Below are 16,286 nucleotides of genomic sequence, written 5' to 3'. Positions count from 1 at the left end.
CTCTCTTTATTTCCGACAGGGTTTTAAAAAGTTTCCTCCTACTTCCTGCAGAGGAAGACCTATTTATTGTGCACGCTCTTATGAAAGAGCCCGTTTTGCACAAATGCCATCTGTTTTCTCACATGAAATATGTTCTTTAAATGCATCCCTGGAAGAATTTAAGCAATTATCATGCGAAATAGACAAGCATCTATAATGAGACTGATCCTCCTCTCCCTGCGTTGATAGGTCGTCCACAAAACAGCAGTGCCCAGCGCTTTGGCAGTGGATTGGATAGGAAAAAATCTCTACTGGTGTGATGCCGAAAAGAAAACACTGGAAGTGTCCAAAGCCAATGGCCTCTACCCGACTATCCTGATCAGTTCTGGTCTCAAGAACCCCAGGGATCTAGCTCTGGACCCCCAGGCAGGGTAAGCATATTATCATCAGCTGAGTTCACCGTAATGCTTAAGTGTTTTCTGAATAAGGATTGCTTTCACAGCTTTGCTTCTATATTTATTATTCCTATGATGTTTGCCTGCTGCAGTACATAGCTCTTTGAACTGTGCTATACTTCTGACCAGGTACGTGTTCTGGGCAGACTGCTGTGAACCTCCTCACATTGGGCGTATTGGCATGGATGGCCGAGGGCAAACGGTTATCATTGACACAGAGATCTATAGCCCCACTGCTCTCACTATCGATTACACCAACAAGAGGCTCTACTGGGCAGACGACAACCACATCCTGCTCGCCAACATGGATGGCACCCAAAGACGCAAAGGTGAGACTAAGGTGTTTAACATCTTGGAAAGTACATTCACTCATTTTCTTGCTGAAAGTTAGACAATAAGATTGATCCCATCTGAGGTCTGACTGTTAAATATAAGGCTGGAGCCAGCAGCTGGTTAGCTTCAGTAGCTCGGCACTGGAAATAGCTCTAATTGCTCCATATCTGACCATTAAATTGCGTTGTAGATGTTAAAGTGAAGCTTCTTTTTTCACAGCCTATTCAAGGGGGGAACATAGCGAGCTTTTTCTGCCTCATGGTTCAGTGTTAAACATGTGAGGGTGCGATTGGGAGAGCATTGCTGTTGCACTTTTAAGCTGGCAGTGTAATTAGTGACAGTGCTGAATAAATGTAAAAAGATCAAGGACAGGGGTGTGACATTTTGACAATGTGTAATGTGTGCAACCCACCACCAGGATAGTAAAAAAGCAGAAAATATCTGCAAATTGGGGAGACAACAAGGTCCTGCAGCTTGTTATGCTTTGAGCAGAGGATGAGATCATCGACCATATAACATGGATTGCGTCTTTATACAGTGTTGTTTGGTTTAGTAAAAAAATAAAAAATAAAGCAAGCCGGTGTCGTGACAAATCTTGTGACATTTAGTGTAATATTGGAAAATAAAGATTGTTGTACAGGGGTATGAGAATTAATATATGAACATATATATCTAATCATCAGTTAACCTGATAAATGGATCTTTTGTGAATTGTAAGACTCAAGCCTCGTCGCTGTTGATTATCCATAAATACTACAAATAAGCGACTCGGGAGTTGCTAAATTGAATGGAAAAGAATGTAACTGAAGCTTGCCATGACTGTTTGTTCCTCTCCAGTGTCCTATGATCATATCCAAGGGGTTATGGCTCTGAGTTTGTTTGAGGACTTTGTCTATTGGACGGATGGGAAGTCCAAATCATTACGACGCGCTCACAAGACAACCGGCGCTCAAGGGATTGAGCTCCTCAACTCCTGGCAGGCCATCAAATCCATCAAGGTCTACCACTCCCTGCGCCAGCCTGAAGGTACGAAGTCCATCTGGCACTCGTGCCCACTCTATCCTCTCATGCCGAGCAGTTGTGATGGGCCTCCTTTATTGTGTTGTGATGGAAATGGTTCATGTAATGAACTCAGGTTTGTTCTTCTGTCCTTCTGTACAGTACCCAAACACCAGTGTCAGATTGCGAACGGAGGATGCAGCCACCTGTGTCTTCTATCCCCCGGCGGGGAACATAAATGTGCCTGTCCTACTAATTTTTACTTGGCTGCTGACAATAAGACCTGCCTGTCCAACTGCACCTCCAGTCAGGTCAGCTCCACTCCCCTTCCCTCCCACTTCTAAGTTTAGTTCGACTATGCTGTTGCTTTTCTGTCCTGATCAGTACTTTCCCCCTGAAGGCAAATTGCTTTACCCTCATATGTTTTCCTCTTCTGTCATGTACTCTAAGTCCTAGGATATGGTTGAGTATTGATTTCGACTTTGGCTTTGAAGAATGCTGAAGCTAAAACGGGAGTCAAGTATTCATGTTGACTTCAAATTCTGTGTTTTCTTTCAAATGTGTCCACGGTACTGATAGTTTCGCTGCGGGACGGATGAGTGTATCCCTTTCTGGTGGAAGTGTGACACAGTGGATGACTGTGGGGATGGATCAGACGAACCCCTTGACTGCCGTGAGTCCTATGTTATTCCAAGGTTGGCTTTAAAAATAGTACAACCAAAAGAAGTCAGCTCTTATTTCGGTGAGCTCTGAGGGGTATTAAAATTGGAACTTAAGGGGCTTATGTTTCTGTCTTTGCTGCTTATTTACTTTCAATGTAAGTGTTTTCTGTTGTTGTTTATTTGTTAACATTTGACGGAACCTGTTCCTACCTTTTTCACACAATGTTCTGTAGCGACTTCTCAGACTAAACTCTTTAAAATTACAGACTCTGAGATAAACTTATGATTTCCTCTCCAACAGCGGAATTCAAATGTCAGCCTGGGCGTTTTCAGTGTGGCACTGGCCTTTGCGCTCTTCCTCCTTTCATCTGTGATGGAGAGAATGACTGTGGTGACAACTCAGATGAAGCCAACTGTGGTAAGGATGGAACAACCATTTCTGTTTCAGGTTGGAAATCTTTTGCTTTCGTGTGCTGTTTCTACATTTTCCAGAAACCTGTCTCACTGTCACTTGCAATCATTTAATTGGTGTATCCATGGTCATTTCCTGTTTACGGTGCCGTTAAGTGCTAAAATAATTAGTCCATGAATGAAGTAGTTGATCAAAAGAAAATTAATCACGACCAGCTTTGACAGTTGATTATTTGTTTGAATAATTCATCATGCAAAAATGTCAAACGGTTGCTTCTTCCAGCTTTTCAAATGTGAACGTTTGCTGTTTGAATTGGGTTGTTTGTCAGACCATTTAAATGCTTCACTAGCAGAACTGTGTATCTATAAAACCTTTAACATTACATGTAAGAGATTTAATTACCTGGCTATATTAGGTTAAACGTACTAGTGGTAACATAGATACTTTCCTTTGTTTAGACTCCAGTATATCTTACTGATATGACCTATTTCTGCTCCTGCCCGTGCTTTCTTTCAGAGACCTACATCTGTCTGTCAGGCCAGTTCAAGTGCACCAGGAAACAGAAATGCATCCCTCTTAACCTGCGCTGCAACGGTCAGGATGACTGCGGCGATGGAGAGGATGAGACAGACTGCCGTAAGTCTGCCCTGCATTATTACCTTCAGACTCTTAGAAAAGGCTTAACTGAGCTTTCAGACAAAGCAGTTGATGAATATATTCCTCATTTGATCAGTCAGCCCTTACACTGCAGCAAAAGCCTTCCACTCCAGTTCGTCACTATTTTAAGGTTTTTGATAGTTTCAAAGACAAAATCTAGTAGATTAAAAAATAAAAAACCTGAATTGTATTTTTTTTTTTTTTTTACCCGTGTTTCATTCATTGGTGTGCTTGGACAGACAGCCTAACATTACACAGTCTTCATTAGGTATTCTGGACGCAACCCTTGTTATGGCCTGTTCCTGCGAAAAAGGGATTAGATATTGAATCACACAGAGGATAAGAACAGATTTTCCGTGCCATGATGTAACTTATCAGAATATCACACTCCATTCAAGTCTTTCAAACTGCAGCATTTGTCTTGCATGTGATTGCAAGAGGGGTGAGAGCGGGGGGAGAGAATGCATGAAAAAAAAAGTAAAGGGGAGAAAGAGAGACTTTAAAAACAAGCGCTTTAATTAAAGTGAAGCTAATTACTTCACCCCTTCTTAGACTTCTACAGTGATTGGATGTGGTGTTGAATGCATGTTTGTAATGAGCACTGCACCAGTGAAATTAAAATGCTATCTGAAACAATGTGAGCTTTTATAATGAGCGGCTATACTGCAACCATTCTAATAAAACACAGAAAAGGTACGTGAGGTAGATGAGAAATAAGAAGTGTTTTGGGGAAATTAAAGGGGATATTTTTCAACCCATTCCTAATTTTCCCATATTTTTGTGTACAAATGAAGTGAAGAGATATTTGAAATTGGTCCAGTATTGAGCAAGACCTCTGCACACCGTCTAAGTACGTCCACTATATGTGTGTTTGTGTTTGTTTTTGTCACTGACAGGCTCAGGTTGTTATTATATTCTATTTTGTTTTTGTTTAACCAGAAAGCAACTCTTATCACTCTTACCAAATCCACCAGACTCAATTTGCAGAAACAGTATTTTTATCATCATAAAACACACTTCATTCAAATTCAACAGAAAAACAAAATAAAACTCGAACCATCTTGGTTCCTCTTTCTATTGTTCCAACAATCAGCATCCAGTTTTGTTAAAATAAATCTTGAATCCACCATCAAAATATAGGGAGACGGGTGTGAGGGAGGACGGAGACACGAGAGGGAAAACAATTTTCACATCCAACGTAGTGAATTAAGGATTTATTCTGACCAGTTGTTGATAGTTTTTATAACAGTGGAAAGACAAACCAAGAATTGTTTGGGGAGTTTTTATTTTGTTTTTCTGTCAAGTTTGAATGAAGTGTGTTGTATGATGATATAATGGAGTCTGGTGGTTTTGATAGCGGTTGTTTCTGGTTAAACAAAAGGGATCTTATTCTTTAACAAAAAGGTCTATTTCTGTTGGGATTCTTTTCACAATGTTGTCAAACACTGAGAATAACAATCTGAGACTGTCAGTGGCGAAAAGAAGCACTTTAAGCACACATACTTTGATGGGAGGCAAGTGTTGTCCCCATTTTTTCACTTAGACACAAAAATGGTTGAAAAGTACAAGAGTTCCCTTTTTAATGACTTCCTAACTTACACGTTATTTCTGCAAATCCAGATTTCTGCATGTATAACCGTGTGGGTTATCTTTCTCTTTTGCACACACAGTACCTATCTCTCTGTCTACAGCTGAAAGCACCTGCTCCCCAGACCAGTTCCAGTGCAAGGCCTCCATGCACTGCATCTCCAAACTCTGGGTTTGTGATGAGGACCCTGACTGCGCTGACGGGTCAGACGAGGCTAATTGCGGTGAGTTGTGGAAACCCACTTAACCATAAATCACCCCACTTCACTTATTTTTCAGTTAAACGGGGAAGAATCTGATTTAATTTGAATTAATTTTACACTTGGCTTCACTCTGGTATGACTCAGTCCTTCTACTTGTTCTCACCGCCTGCCTCGTTGTGCTGAGTGAGAATGCCACGAAGGACAGCCGCCCCTTTCGTCAATAAGAGCTCAGCGTTATGATCACAGTTTGCCTTGCGTTCTTAGCAGCTGTCAGTGTTTGAATACCGACTTCACACACACACATAATCAAAGAGTTCTTCTCAATAGCGCAAGTTTTACTTTAGGTCAAAGCCGTTATTACTTGGGGAGGTAAACAACATTTGAAACGTTTTTCTTCCTCAAAAGAACTTTTTAGCACTACCCGCAGAGATAATACATTATATTTGTTTCACACGCCTCTGTAAAGAGCAGGAATTCTTCGACAACTTCGCAATAATGCAAGTCTCTATAGTTTTACCACATCAAAATAAACTCATTTTACTGTCCTAATCCCCAAAATAAACCTAGATGAAATCATTATTGCTTCTGGAGTTTTCAGAAACCAAATACATCTTGAGACGTGAGAGACGAGACAAGCTGTCAGGTTGTCTGTCGGTCATATTATGCACGTCTGTGTCTCTCTTATTACTTGATTTTCTTCTTCCAGCTTTGAAGGGAACATTTGGTATTCTATTGTAAACCTAGAATGAACTATAAGCATGGAGTACAGTACAAAATGCAACTTTTTTGAATGTATATATGGCAGTAATTCAGACTCGAAATGAAGATGCTGTCAACAGGATAATGGATTACATTTAATTGGAATGACTTAATTAAGAAACTGTTATCAACGCAGATTACAATTTAAAAAACATATTATTAGATTATCACTACACTCTAAATGATTACATGTTAATGTTTTGATTACGTCTTTAACATATGGATTTTTTTTTTTATGCTACGGAATGCACACCTGTAGCTTGTGCAAGAACAGTTTTCATGAGCCTCATTTGAATTGACCAAATGTAAATACAAAATGCAAACTACAAGAATATTTGTGATACTCATGTTTTTGTGGCTGGGTCCATTTTTTCGCGTATTGGGTGCCATATATTCAGTGTTTGATTTGTAAGTTATCCAAAACTACTCAGATTAAATGTTTTTGTAGTCCACTTCATTACGTCACAAAAGTGCCAAGTAATTTGTATTCAGTAACTGTCAACATTTCAAGGTAATCAGACCCCATCCTCACTGTAAGTCTGCTGTCAAACGCTGCGCTGTGAACACGTCTTCATACAGCTAAATACAAACAATACACCTCTTCACCAGCTATAAAAAGCTGCTCTTTATAATCCCTTTTTGTGGAGGTATATAGTTGCTTAGTGAGAATACATGTACAAACGGAGACATGCGAATGGCACGCTACAAAGGAGGAAAAACAGTATCAACACATACCCAGGGAGACAAATGAATAAAACATTGTTGATCAGGTGCTGTTGTTGCATGTGACAGTGTACAAAAATACGACTATTTTGTCCATCAAGCCTGTGTAGTAATGTGACTTTTTAGTATATTTTTTCCTTTCAGCCCAATCCTTCACTCTTAGTTTTCGAGGCGGTCAAACTGTCCAGTTCCTGTCATTCATGTTGATGAACTGTCTGTCTTTAAATGACGTCTGGAGTCAAAAACTGAGATTATCTATTATTCAAACCGGGGTGGTCTGTTATTCTGTTTCACGTTTGCAATCACATCTTACTGCACTGTTGTTGTTGCTATGACTATCCTGCTCTGTTGTCACCAGCCTCAACTTGACAACAGAATTCACTGTTGGTCACACCGACAGTTGTTAACTTTGCAGAAGTCGAAACGTGTCAGTCTTTAATCAAGTTGTTGCTGGAGCTTTTTTTGACCAAGAAGCAGATCGATATTGTTCTTGATAAGTTATCTTTATGTGAGAAGTGTTGTTGGTGACACGTTTGTGTGATGGAGTTACAGGAGGTGATTTGTGTCAGCTGCATGCCTCCACATGCATGAGACAAATCAATCAAATGGATGTTTGTGAGTGTTAGAGCCAGGTGTTGCTGCTTTATAAATGTGACATCTGAAGATTTTTGGCTGATATCAGGATATGAGACTTGCACTGCCTTTCAATTTGATTATTATTTCAAGAGTGTCGATGTTTTGATGGGACGTTCGATGTCTCACACCTCCTCTCAATAGCTACCTTTGTAATTTTAGATTGGCTGCATGCTGCAGTTAACCCTGATGGAATATTGAGTAAATGTTTATCCCACTATGTAGTTTACTAATGTTTAACTTTGGCCCCTCAAACTCTATTATCTGCAGTGTTCGTCAGTGTCTTCTATCACCTAAAAAGTTCCCCCCACATGGGAGTGCGCGAAAGAGCTAATGCTGCTTTTTTAGGGGTTTTATTTTCCCTTTGAATTACCTCAGACTGTTAAAGGAAGTTTTGCTTGTTAGCACCGTAATGAGCTCTGACTTGGCAGGGAAATATTGCTTTTTTTCCTGTGTCACATCTTTTATATGCTGTAAGTGACTGAGCTGCTTCCTAATGAATTGCTGCCTCGCGTGTTCCGCTGCTGCACTCAGCTTTCCCTCCTGATTCTCTCCTCCTGCTGTCATGTTGGAAAGAGATCCAGGCAGAATGTGCCACCCATCCTCTTTTGACGCATCTCTTCCCTAAGTGATAACAGCGTTACCTTGGCCATTATCCCTGATGATGTCTGCACTGAAATGACTTTTTAAAAGGAGGCTCTTAGTTTGACTTTGAAAACACATTCTGAGGAAGTATTGCTGGAGCAGAAATCAAAGCATCTGCTCCTTTGGAAACAAATGCAGATATTATGAATCTGGCCATGTTTAACACTGAAATGCCTGATTCAGTTTTCAGACTGAAATTCTTAAGGTGCCTCTTTAAGGACTGCGAGCCACTGTTGACACACACGTACACAGTTCAAAGACCAAATGCATAAGAAAAATAAGACTCTCAAATGCCATTTATTGCATTTTCTGGGTGACATTTTGTAGCTGGGGTCCAGACCTCTGAATTTCAATTGCCCACATCTCTGAATTTTCCTGAATGATTATCAGGCTTGACATTTTGAGGAGGAAGCATTACCTTATCCTTGACCCAAATCCTGCACCCATATTTACTCGAGCCTGATCAATACTGGATTTTTTTGGCTGAGGCTGATACCGATATTTGGAAGTCAAATATCGATATATCGGATGATATACACACATTTGGGATATTGTAAGGACACAACTCAACAATATATAGAACAAAGGTCTAGTTGTTTTTAGACATTTTAATGCAGAATTCTTACATATTATACTTTTAAACAGTAAACCTGCTGGTAATCTATTAATCATAAATTACCACAAGCTTGTTTTTTAAATTCATATTCTCTGTTAGACATTATGGGCACATGGTCATAAAATAATAAGTGTAATGTGTCTTGTCTTTACAAGAAAATCTCTCTTTTTAAATGGTGCCAAAACTGATATTCAGTAACAGATGTCTCTTTTGTTGTAAATGATGTTTAGTTTTACAACAAAGAGACATCTGTTACTGAATATCAAGTTTGGCATTTTGGCATTTTAAATGATACTATGATCTAATGAATAGTATTAAAAACAAAGAAGTGATGAGCTCATTTCAGGAGCATTAACAAAGCTGCTGTCGCTTACTGGAAAAGCTGGCATTTAAAATATCAATATGTCAGTGTCAGGACACACAGACACAGTTTGGGTTCTGTATATACCAAAGTGATAATCTCATTCAAGAGCGTTTGTTGTGTTCTGAAATTCTCCTGGAATGTTTTTGCTCGAAGAAAGTTCAATCCTGCCGACTTGCCTGTCACAAATTCTGTTGAGGATGATTGGTAGCACAGTCAGGTATTTCATCTTACGGTGTGTTAGCCTCTGGAGTGCATACTGTGTTTTGAACTCGGTGTCAGAGTTGCTCGGGGAAACCCTGAGGAAACGATGATTACACGTAGAAAAATATGATAGCTCGCACACTATTAATATTCATGCTCTTTGAAGCCATTTTCATCTCCGTGTTTGTTTGCTCCTGATGAAAAAGATGAAAAGACCTGCGGACCTCATGAATTCCGCTGCGAGAATAACAACTGCATCCCAGACCACTGGAGGTGTGACAGCCAGAATGACTGTGGAGACAACTCAGACGAGGAGAACTGCAGTGAGTATCTGACTCCTTCACTTGCTGTCAGCTCTGTTTGTTCGTTTATATACACTGTTGACGTTCTACACAAACCGAGGCGGTGAAGAATTGGACACCTGGGTGCCCCTCCCACTACTATAACCCCCCTTTTACCTCCTTCGCTCGCAAACTTGTATCTGCACACCCTGCGTAATGTTTCCCACTATCCAGTCAGCCAGATTCAACTCCGTCTTTAAAGCATTCTCTTATTATCTGTGCTGTTTCTCCAAGACTGCTGAGCTCTTGATATCATCTTTTCTCTGTAATTCACCAAGCCCGTGCTCCCTTTTGTTTGGATATTCATCATCACTTTTTCCAAGAAAACTTTTATTTACTCATGAAATGACACTGGCAACCCACCTTGTTAAATTTCATTTCTTTGGCCCAACTTGTGTGTGTGTGTGTGTGAGAGAGAGAGAGAGAGAGAGTGGAATTGGTTGCCTGTACATCATATGAGTATGTGCATACCGTCTGCGTGTTTTTGCTGTGTATGCATCATTTACGTGATTTATTGGATGCTTATTCCCCATACCTATTAATGTCACTTAAAATGCAAATAAAAGCCAGTCAAGTGTTGGACGGCAAAGAATTAAGCAGGTGGACCAGCTGACAGTCTAGAGGCTGCAAATCAGATTTTGGTGCAATGCCCTGCTGGGAGTCTCTGTTGCAGCACAACTCATAACACACACCCTGCGCTAGCTAACAGTCCATGATAACAAGGGGAGGGCCCAGACAGTAGATCTGATGCAGCTGTTTAGCTGCGCCCTAATATTGTCCTCAGGGACAGACTCGCACTAAATGGCAGATACAAGATTTTTTGGCTTCAGAGAGCGTGTTGCCCCCCTCCATCGCGAGTGCAGCAATGAATGTATTTACATCTTGATCAGCTTTGCCAGTTTCTACACTTTTAATACAAAATGATTCCCTAATTAGCTGAAACGACGCTTTTGCCAAAGCATTAGCATGAGATTCTAAACGCGGAGAATTTGGCCGATGGCTGCATCAGGGGATGTATGTTTGCCGGGCTTTAATGCTGGAGAAAGAATGAGTTTGGCGTGATTTTGTATCTGTTGTGTTTTCTCAACATAGAGCCAGTCACCTGCAACCACAAGGACTTTGCCTGCGCTAACGGAGACTGCATCTCCTCCCGATTCCGCTGTGATGGAGACTACGACTGCCTGGATAATTCAGATGAGGCCAGTGTTTGAGTTTCTTATTAATCACAGAGAAGGATAAACCCACATGAATGATGCTAATGAGGCACAGATAATATTAAGACACTAAATTCGGAATAAAATACTGCACACTTCAAAAATAGCTCCAAAAAACCTTTTTACAGCTTTGACAACACTTTTCTGGCACTTTTCTGCACTTATATTACCACGTGCTAACCATCTATTATATCATTACGGGTCAGAACTGGCTATAAAAATTAAAAGTCAGTTTACACAAAAAATGTAATACTGTGAATACAATACAAAGGACACGGATTTGCTTAACACTTACAAATTACAGTGTGCACAGATTAAATTACAGTATGTATTTATGGATACTGTAATTAAGACCATAATTGAAATGCGTGTTGGTATCTGAGCTGGCAGCCCAAACACACATTTAATATCCCAATTGGAAAGGGAAATTAAATTGGATGGGTATATCGCCAATTGCAAGGAAAATAATCCCATTCCAGGCATAATTCATTGTGTTGATCCACATCTCCTCGTCATGGTCGCTACACTCCAAAACAATACTGGACAGAAAAAAATCACTGTGATGAGTTATCGTACCTTCAAGTACATTAGTGCATGAAATACCTTGTGTTTAAAATTTTTTGAAAGTGCTTATCCCCCGTCCCTTTAAGCGGCACAAAGACTGCTTGTTTTGTTCATAAATATGCCTAAATATCTTAATTTATACAGCTTCAAACCACCATTGTAATTTTTACACTCTTGTAATACGTGAAGAAATGAATTTAAATGCGCGTTTATCAGCGCTGCATGGTGTAAAGAGATTTTTGCAGGATTCACACAAAGAATGCCCCATCAGTGGTAATGACGCAGCGCATTGCATAATTCAAGGACAAAGGCTTGTTATTACGATTCATTATTCTTGTTAATTTATTGCTCTGTTCAACATTTGCACAGCAATTTTTTATACATAATCCCTCTCTGTGCAAAGCAGTCTAACCCTAATTAACCCTTTATTATGTGTCTCCCCAGTGCCAGCTTTCTGGGTCAGTGCAGGCAAATAGTTTCAGGAAAGAAAGTTGTCTCTCAATCAGCATTATAGTAAACAGTGATTATTAAATTTATGTATTCATAGAGGCCGTTACGGTGCAGACTGTCATAATTCATAGCATTAAGGACACTGAGTTGGAGAGCACTGTCAGGATACTTCACATATTTAACAGTTAACATGCACTGTATGATAATCTTAATACCACGCTGCTTTTCTACCATGTATTTATGTTACGTTATGTCACTCTGTATTTGTTTACAGAAAGGCTGCGAGGAGCGCTGTGCAGAGGACCAGTTTCGGTGTCACAACAACCTCTGCATCTCGCTGAAGTGGCTCTGTGATGGCCAAGAAGACTGCAAGATGGGGGAAGATGAGAGAAACTGCCAGGGAACAGGTGCAAAACTAATGTCCTCTAGCCCTTTCATGCATGAATTATTATCATAAAGATTTGTTTTTTTTCAATGTTTGTTTATGCTCCTAAACAAGCGAAAAAAATCATGCTAATAACCAGTGATTCTGGAGCTACCGTTAAATTATTTTACGATGAGAAATCCAGACAGGTAAACACTAAAGTTTTTAACTAAATAAGAAACGTCTGCAAAAACTTTTACCAGATTTTTAGATTATTCTTCTTATTCCTGTGACTGAAGATACGTCTGTCCACTCCAATGGATGTTATGCGTCAAAGGGTCTATTCTGTCTATTTGAATAAAATTGAAGACTATTAGATATGCTGTAGATATTGCTGGCTAATCAAGTCATTTAAATGTAAATTATATCTTAATTTTCAATGGAGCATGCCAAATAAGGAAGGATCTAAATAGGCAGAACAGGACAAATGTAGACAGATGTATTTTCAGTCCAGGAAGCACATGTACAAGAAGATGTTATTAAAGTCTGGATAAAAGTATTTCTTACACCTTTTTGTACTTTGAAAAACTGAGAGTTATTCCTGAGGAACTTGGTGCATCTCCTCTTCCCTCTGCCGTTTTGAATGTAATCTCAAAATGACAAGAACATACAAAGGTATTAATCAAGTAGAATTGTGAACAAGGCTTTGGATATCAGCCACCTAGTGATTGACACATGGTGCACCAATTGAGTACTACTACTGAGTTATACCTGCATAACATAGACTGAGACCTTGTGTTGTCCTTGTGGAATGTTTTTAAGTAGAGAAAGTTTTTCTTGTCTTGCTCAACAGCTTGGAGAGGCACTGAATGTGATTCAGTGCAAGACTCAAACCCTGCGTAAGGTCACTGCAAGTGTCCAAGTGGCACTCATGACGAATACAAAAACATGTCCTTATGAAGGTTACTTTTTTGTATGGGCTTAAGTAAAGCATTACATAAACTAACTGGGAATTGGTTAAAGAAATATATGAAAAGATTTGACACAATATTGTAAAAAAAACTGTTTTGCGATAAAATTAGCCTCGGTTCTGCTGATTTGCTCTGTTGAGTTCCGCTGTTCAATACTGGCCAAGTACTGTGAAGCACTTTGTTCAGCAGCAGGTAGTCCACAGTGTGAGCTCTTTGACCTGCAGGACAACATACTTAGGAGTGACAAGTCCCAATACATTTTCTCCAAGAGCTCCACTTGCAGTTAACAGCACCTGAAGTGTTCTACTTCCACATGTTTCTGGAACAAGAAGCTCAAAAGGTCTCAGCTGGGTGATTTCTAGTTGAGCAAAGGCAAGTTGTTGACTGATATACTCTGCACTTCTCCAGTAGTCCCTTCATGTTCCGTCAACGAGTATGTTTGTGCCAGCGGAGGGTGTGTGTCAGCCAGCCTGCGATGTGATGGACATGACAACTGTCTGGATGGCTCAGATGAGGTCAGTGCAACAGACTCAAAGAAGAAACCAAAAGATGTTGTTGTTCTTTAAAGCAGTGCAGCTTCACAGTGTACAGTAGTTCTGTGGTGAGGAGCTGTTTATCCAATCATGGATCAATCTAGGTTAAAACATGAATCATTCAGTGTTTTGGTTTCCTCTGATTGCAGCTGAAAACATCACTAAAAGGTACAATTTTTATGATTTGCAATGTTTCTTTGCCGACAGATTGGCTGTGTGAAGGAGTGTCGGGAGGATGAGTTCCTCTGCCTGAATCGTGCTCACTGTATCCCTCGGCGCTGGCGCTGTGATGACGTGTTGGACTGCATGGACCACAGTGATGAGGAAAACTGCAGTCAGGGTAGGCATGATTGTAACGTTTCTAGACTGTCATGTTTTAATTTCCACTTCCTGTCTTTGTCTGTTTTTCGTCCTCTTTCTGTGTACACCTGAGTTTCATTTGTTCATCAGTCCTTGTGTATTTAAGTCTGCGTTGTTCCTTTACCTTTCATTGGTTTGTCTGTTATCATCATGTGTCTCCTGCGTCCCTTTCGCCCCATGTGCCTGTCCCCCGATCCTTGTGCGTCGTCTGTGTTCCTGCTTTGTTCTCCGTGGCTTCTGGTTCGTTTTTTCAGTTTTTTGTTTCTCTTTAGTTTTTCCTTAGACTTTCCTTTGCCTGTTTTTTGTTTGCTTTTTGGATTTAGGATTGTTAGACTTTGGATACCAGCTCATCATCAAAGCTTGCTTTTTGTTTTTCAAACTGCCTGCCTCTGTGTCTGCGTTTGGCAGTGTTGTATAAAGTACCCAAAAGTCATACTTGAGTCTAAGTAAAGATATCGTGTTAAAATATTACTTTGGTAAAGTGAAAGTCACTCATATGAATAGTACTGAAGTAAAAGTCTTGATGTATTCCATATTAAACGTATCAAGTAAGTAGGTACATTTCTAGCAGAAAATGTACTCAAGTATCAAAAGTACAAGTACAAGTAAATGATACATATATTTACATGCATGCACATCCTGTATACTATGGATTGATCAATTATTGGCCTGGCCTTCATCAGGTCTGAAGTTCTGCATTTTTCCAATTATTGGAATCAGTGTTGTTGTTTTTTGTGTGTTTTTTATCATTTTGTCGGTAAAAAACATTTAAACACTCATTTGGCTCTGATTCAGCATGTCATCTGCAACTTAACTAGTAACTAAATTTGTTAAATTGATGTAGTATGTAAAAAGTACAATATTTGTCTCTAAATGTAGTGGTGTGGAAGTATAAACTTCTTCTAGTAGTAGTAAAGAAAATGTAAATGTACTCTGGTACAGTACAAGTACCTCAGAATTGTACAGTACTCGAATTATGGACAAAGTTACATTCCATTACTTGCATTTGGGTCCTTTTTTGATGAACCGTGACAATATTAATGTTTTGTGGTATACTTTTGATGACTGATATTTGGATTTTTGATCCTTGAAAGTGCTGTAAAACATAAATAAAACATATTATATTTTGACATATGTACTCAATTGAAAACAGTATAAAGTATACAGTATATTTAATACTTACTTTACTCTATCAAATTCATCGACTTTTGTAAACATACTGTATGCTCATTCTGAATTTGATGCCAGCAACACATTTAAACGAGTTGAGACAGGGGCACCAAAAGACTGGGAGAGTTCTAGAAATGCTCCAAAAACACCTGTTTGGAGGTGAACCGGTATGAAAGGGGCATCCTCGAAAGACTTAGTTGTTCACAAGCAAGGATGGGAAGAGGTTCACCACTTTGTGAATCACATGATAGTATAAAGGATATTACTACAGCAAATAAGTCATGCTAACCATTTCAAGGCATTTTATCTAAAGAGGAAAGAACAACCGAATAACGTGTGACTGGTAAGTTGACTGCACATGTGACAGAAGTGGTTTTGAATACGATGAGAACAAGAAATATGAAATGAGAAGAACGTCAGAACTAGAATCAGACTTTACAGGTGAGAGGGAAAATCATTGAGAGCTGTCTGCATCGCTTTGTTAAATGATTTGTCATTATTGTAATTCATAATATACTAAAGCGATATACAGTTTTTTCAGTCACATCTGCTATAACCTTGAACCTTTTCAAGCAAATTCTGAGTTTGACTGAGAAGTCTTTGGAAATTATCTGTGTAATTGCAGGTGCTTTCTTCTGCCGGGCTGATGAATTCATCTGCAACAACACGTTATGCAAACTCCACACGTGGGTGTGCGACGGCAAGGATGATTGCGGAGATAACTCCGACGAAGACTCAGACATGTGCGGTGGGTTGAAATTGACACTTACAAGGTTTCCCTTTGAAGACAATTGATGCATATTTTATAACCCGCTATTTTTCTATTTTCCACGAGGGAATATTTCTTTGTCATTTCATACAGGGTTTCCAGCAGTTAGTTATTTATTTATTTACTTTTTCAAAGACACATCCATTAGCTTTTTGTATCTTTTCATCTCCAGCCAAACTTCCCTGCCCTCCTACAAGGCCATTCCGTTGCAGAAATGATCACGTGTGTCTGCGCACAGACCAAGTCTGCAACAAAGTGGATGACTGTGGTGACAACTCGGATGAAGAAGAATGTGGTGAGCTCAGAATGCACAGATACAGAT

At 39.6% G+C, this 16,286-nt stretch overlaps 1 protein-coding gene across 1 annotated transcript in view; it reads left to right on the top strand.

Moving 5' to 3' along the window:
- lrp1bb (low density lipoprotein receptor-related protein 1Bb) overlaps positions 1-16,286 on the top strand; it is a 288,538-nt gene that overhangs the window by 242,975 nt on the left and 29,277 nt on the right. Inside the window, exons 59-73 of the mRNA XM_073473505.1 lie at positions 229-410; positions 564-763; positions 1,605-1,793; positions 1,929-2,077; positions 2,346-2,439; positions 2,730-2,846; positions 3,357-3,476; positions 5,189-5,308; positions 9,435-9,551; positions 10,662-10,768; positions 12,072-12,204; positions 13,541-13,647; positions 13,873-14,005; positions 15,821-15,943; positions 16,137-16,259. Coding sequence (XP_073329606.1) covers positions 229-410; positions 564-763; positions 1,605-1,793; positions 1,929-2,077; positions 2,346-2,439; positions 2,730-2,846; positions 3,357-3,476; positions 5,189-5,308; positions 9,435-9,551; positions 10,662-10,768; positions 12,072-12,204; positions 13,541-13,647; positions 13,873-14,005; positions 15,821-15,943; positions 16,137-16,259 — 2,014 coding nt within the window. The remainder of the gene's footprint in view (positions 1-228; positions 411-563; positions 764-1,604; positions 1,794-1,928; positions 2,078-2,345; positions 2,440-2,729; positions 2,847-3,356; positions 3,477-5,188; positions 5,309-9,434; positions 9,552-10,661; positions 10,769-12,071; positions 12,205-13,540; positions 13,648-13,872; positions 14,006-15,820; positions 15,944-16,136; positions 16,260-16,286) is intronic.

This window comes from Pagrus major, chromosome 9 (genome assembly GCF_040436345.1).
Source record: "Pagrus major chromosome 9, Pma_NU_1.0".
NCBI lineage: Eukaryota > Metazoa > Chordata > Actinopteri > Spariformes > Sparidae > Pagrus > Pagrus major.
Note: the sequence above shows the minus strand (reverse complement) of the source record. Positions and strands in the feature narration are given on the sequence as shown.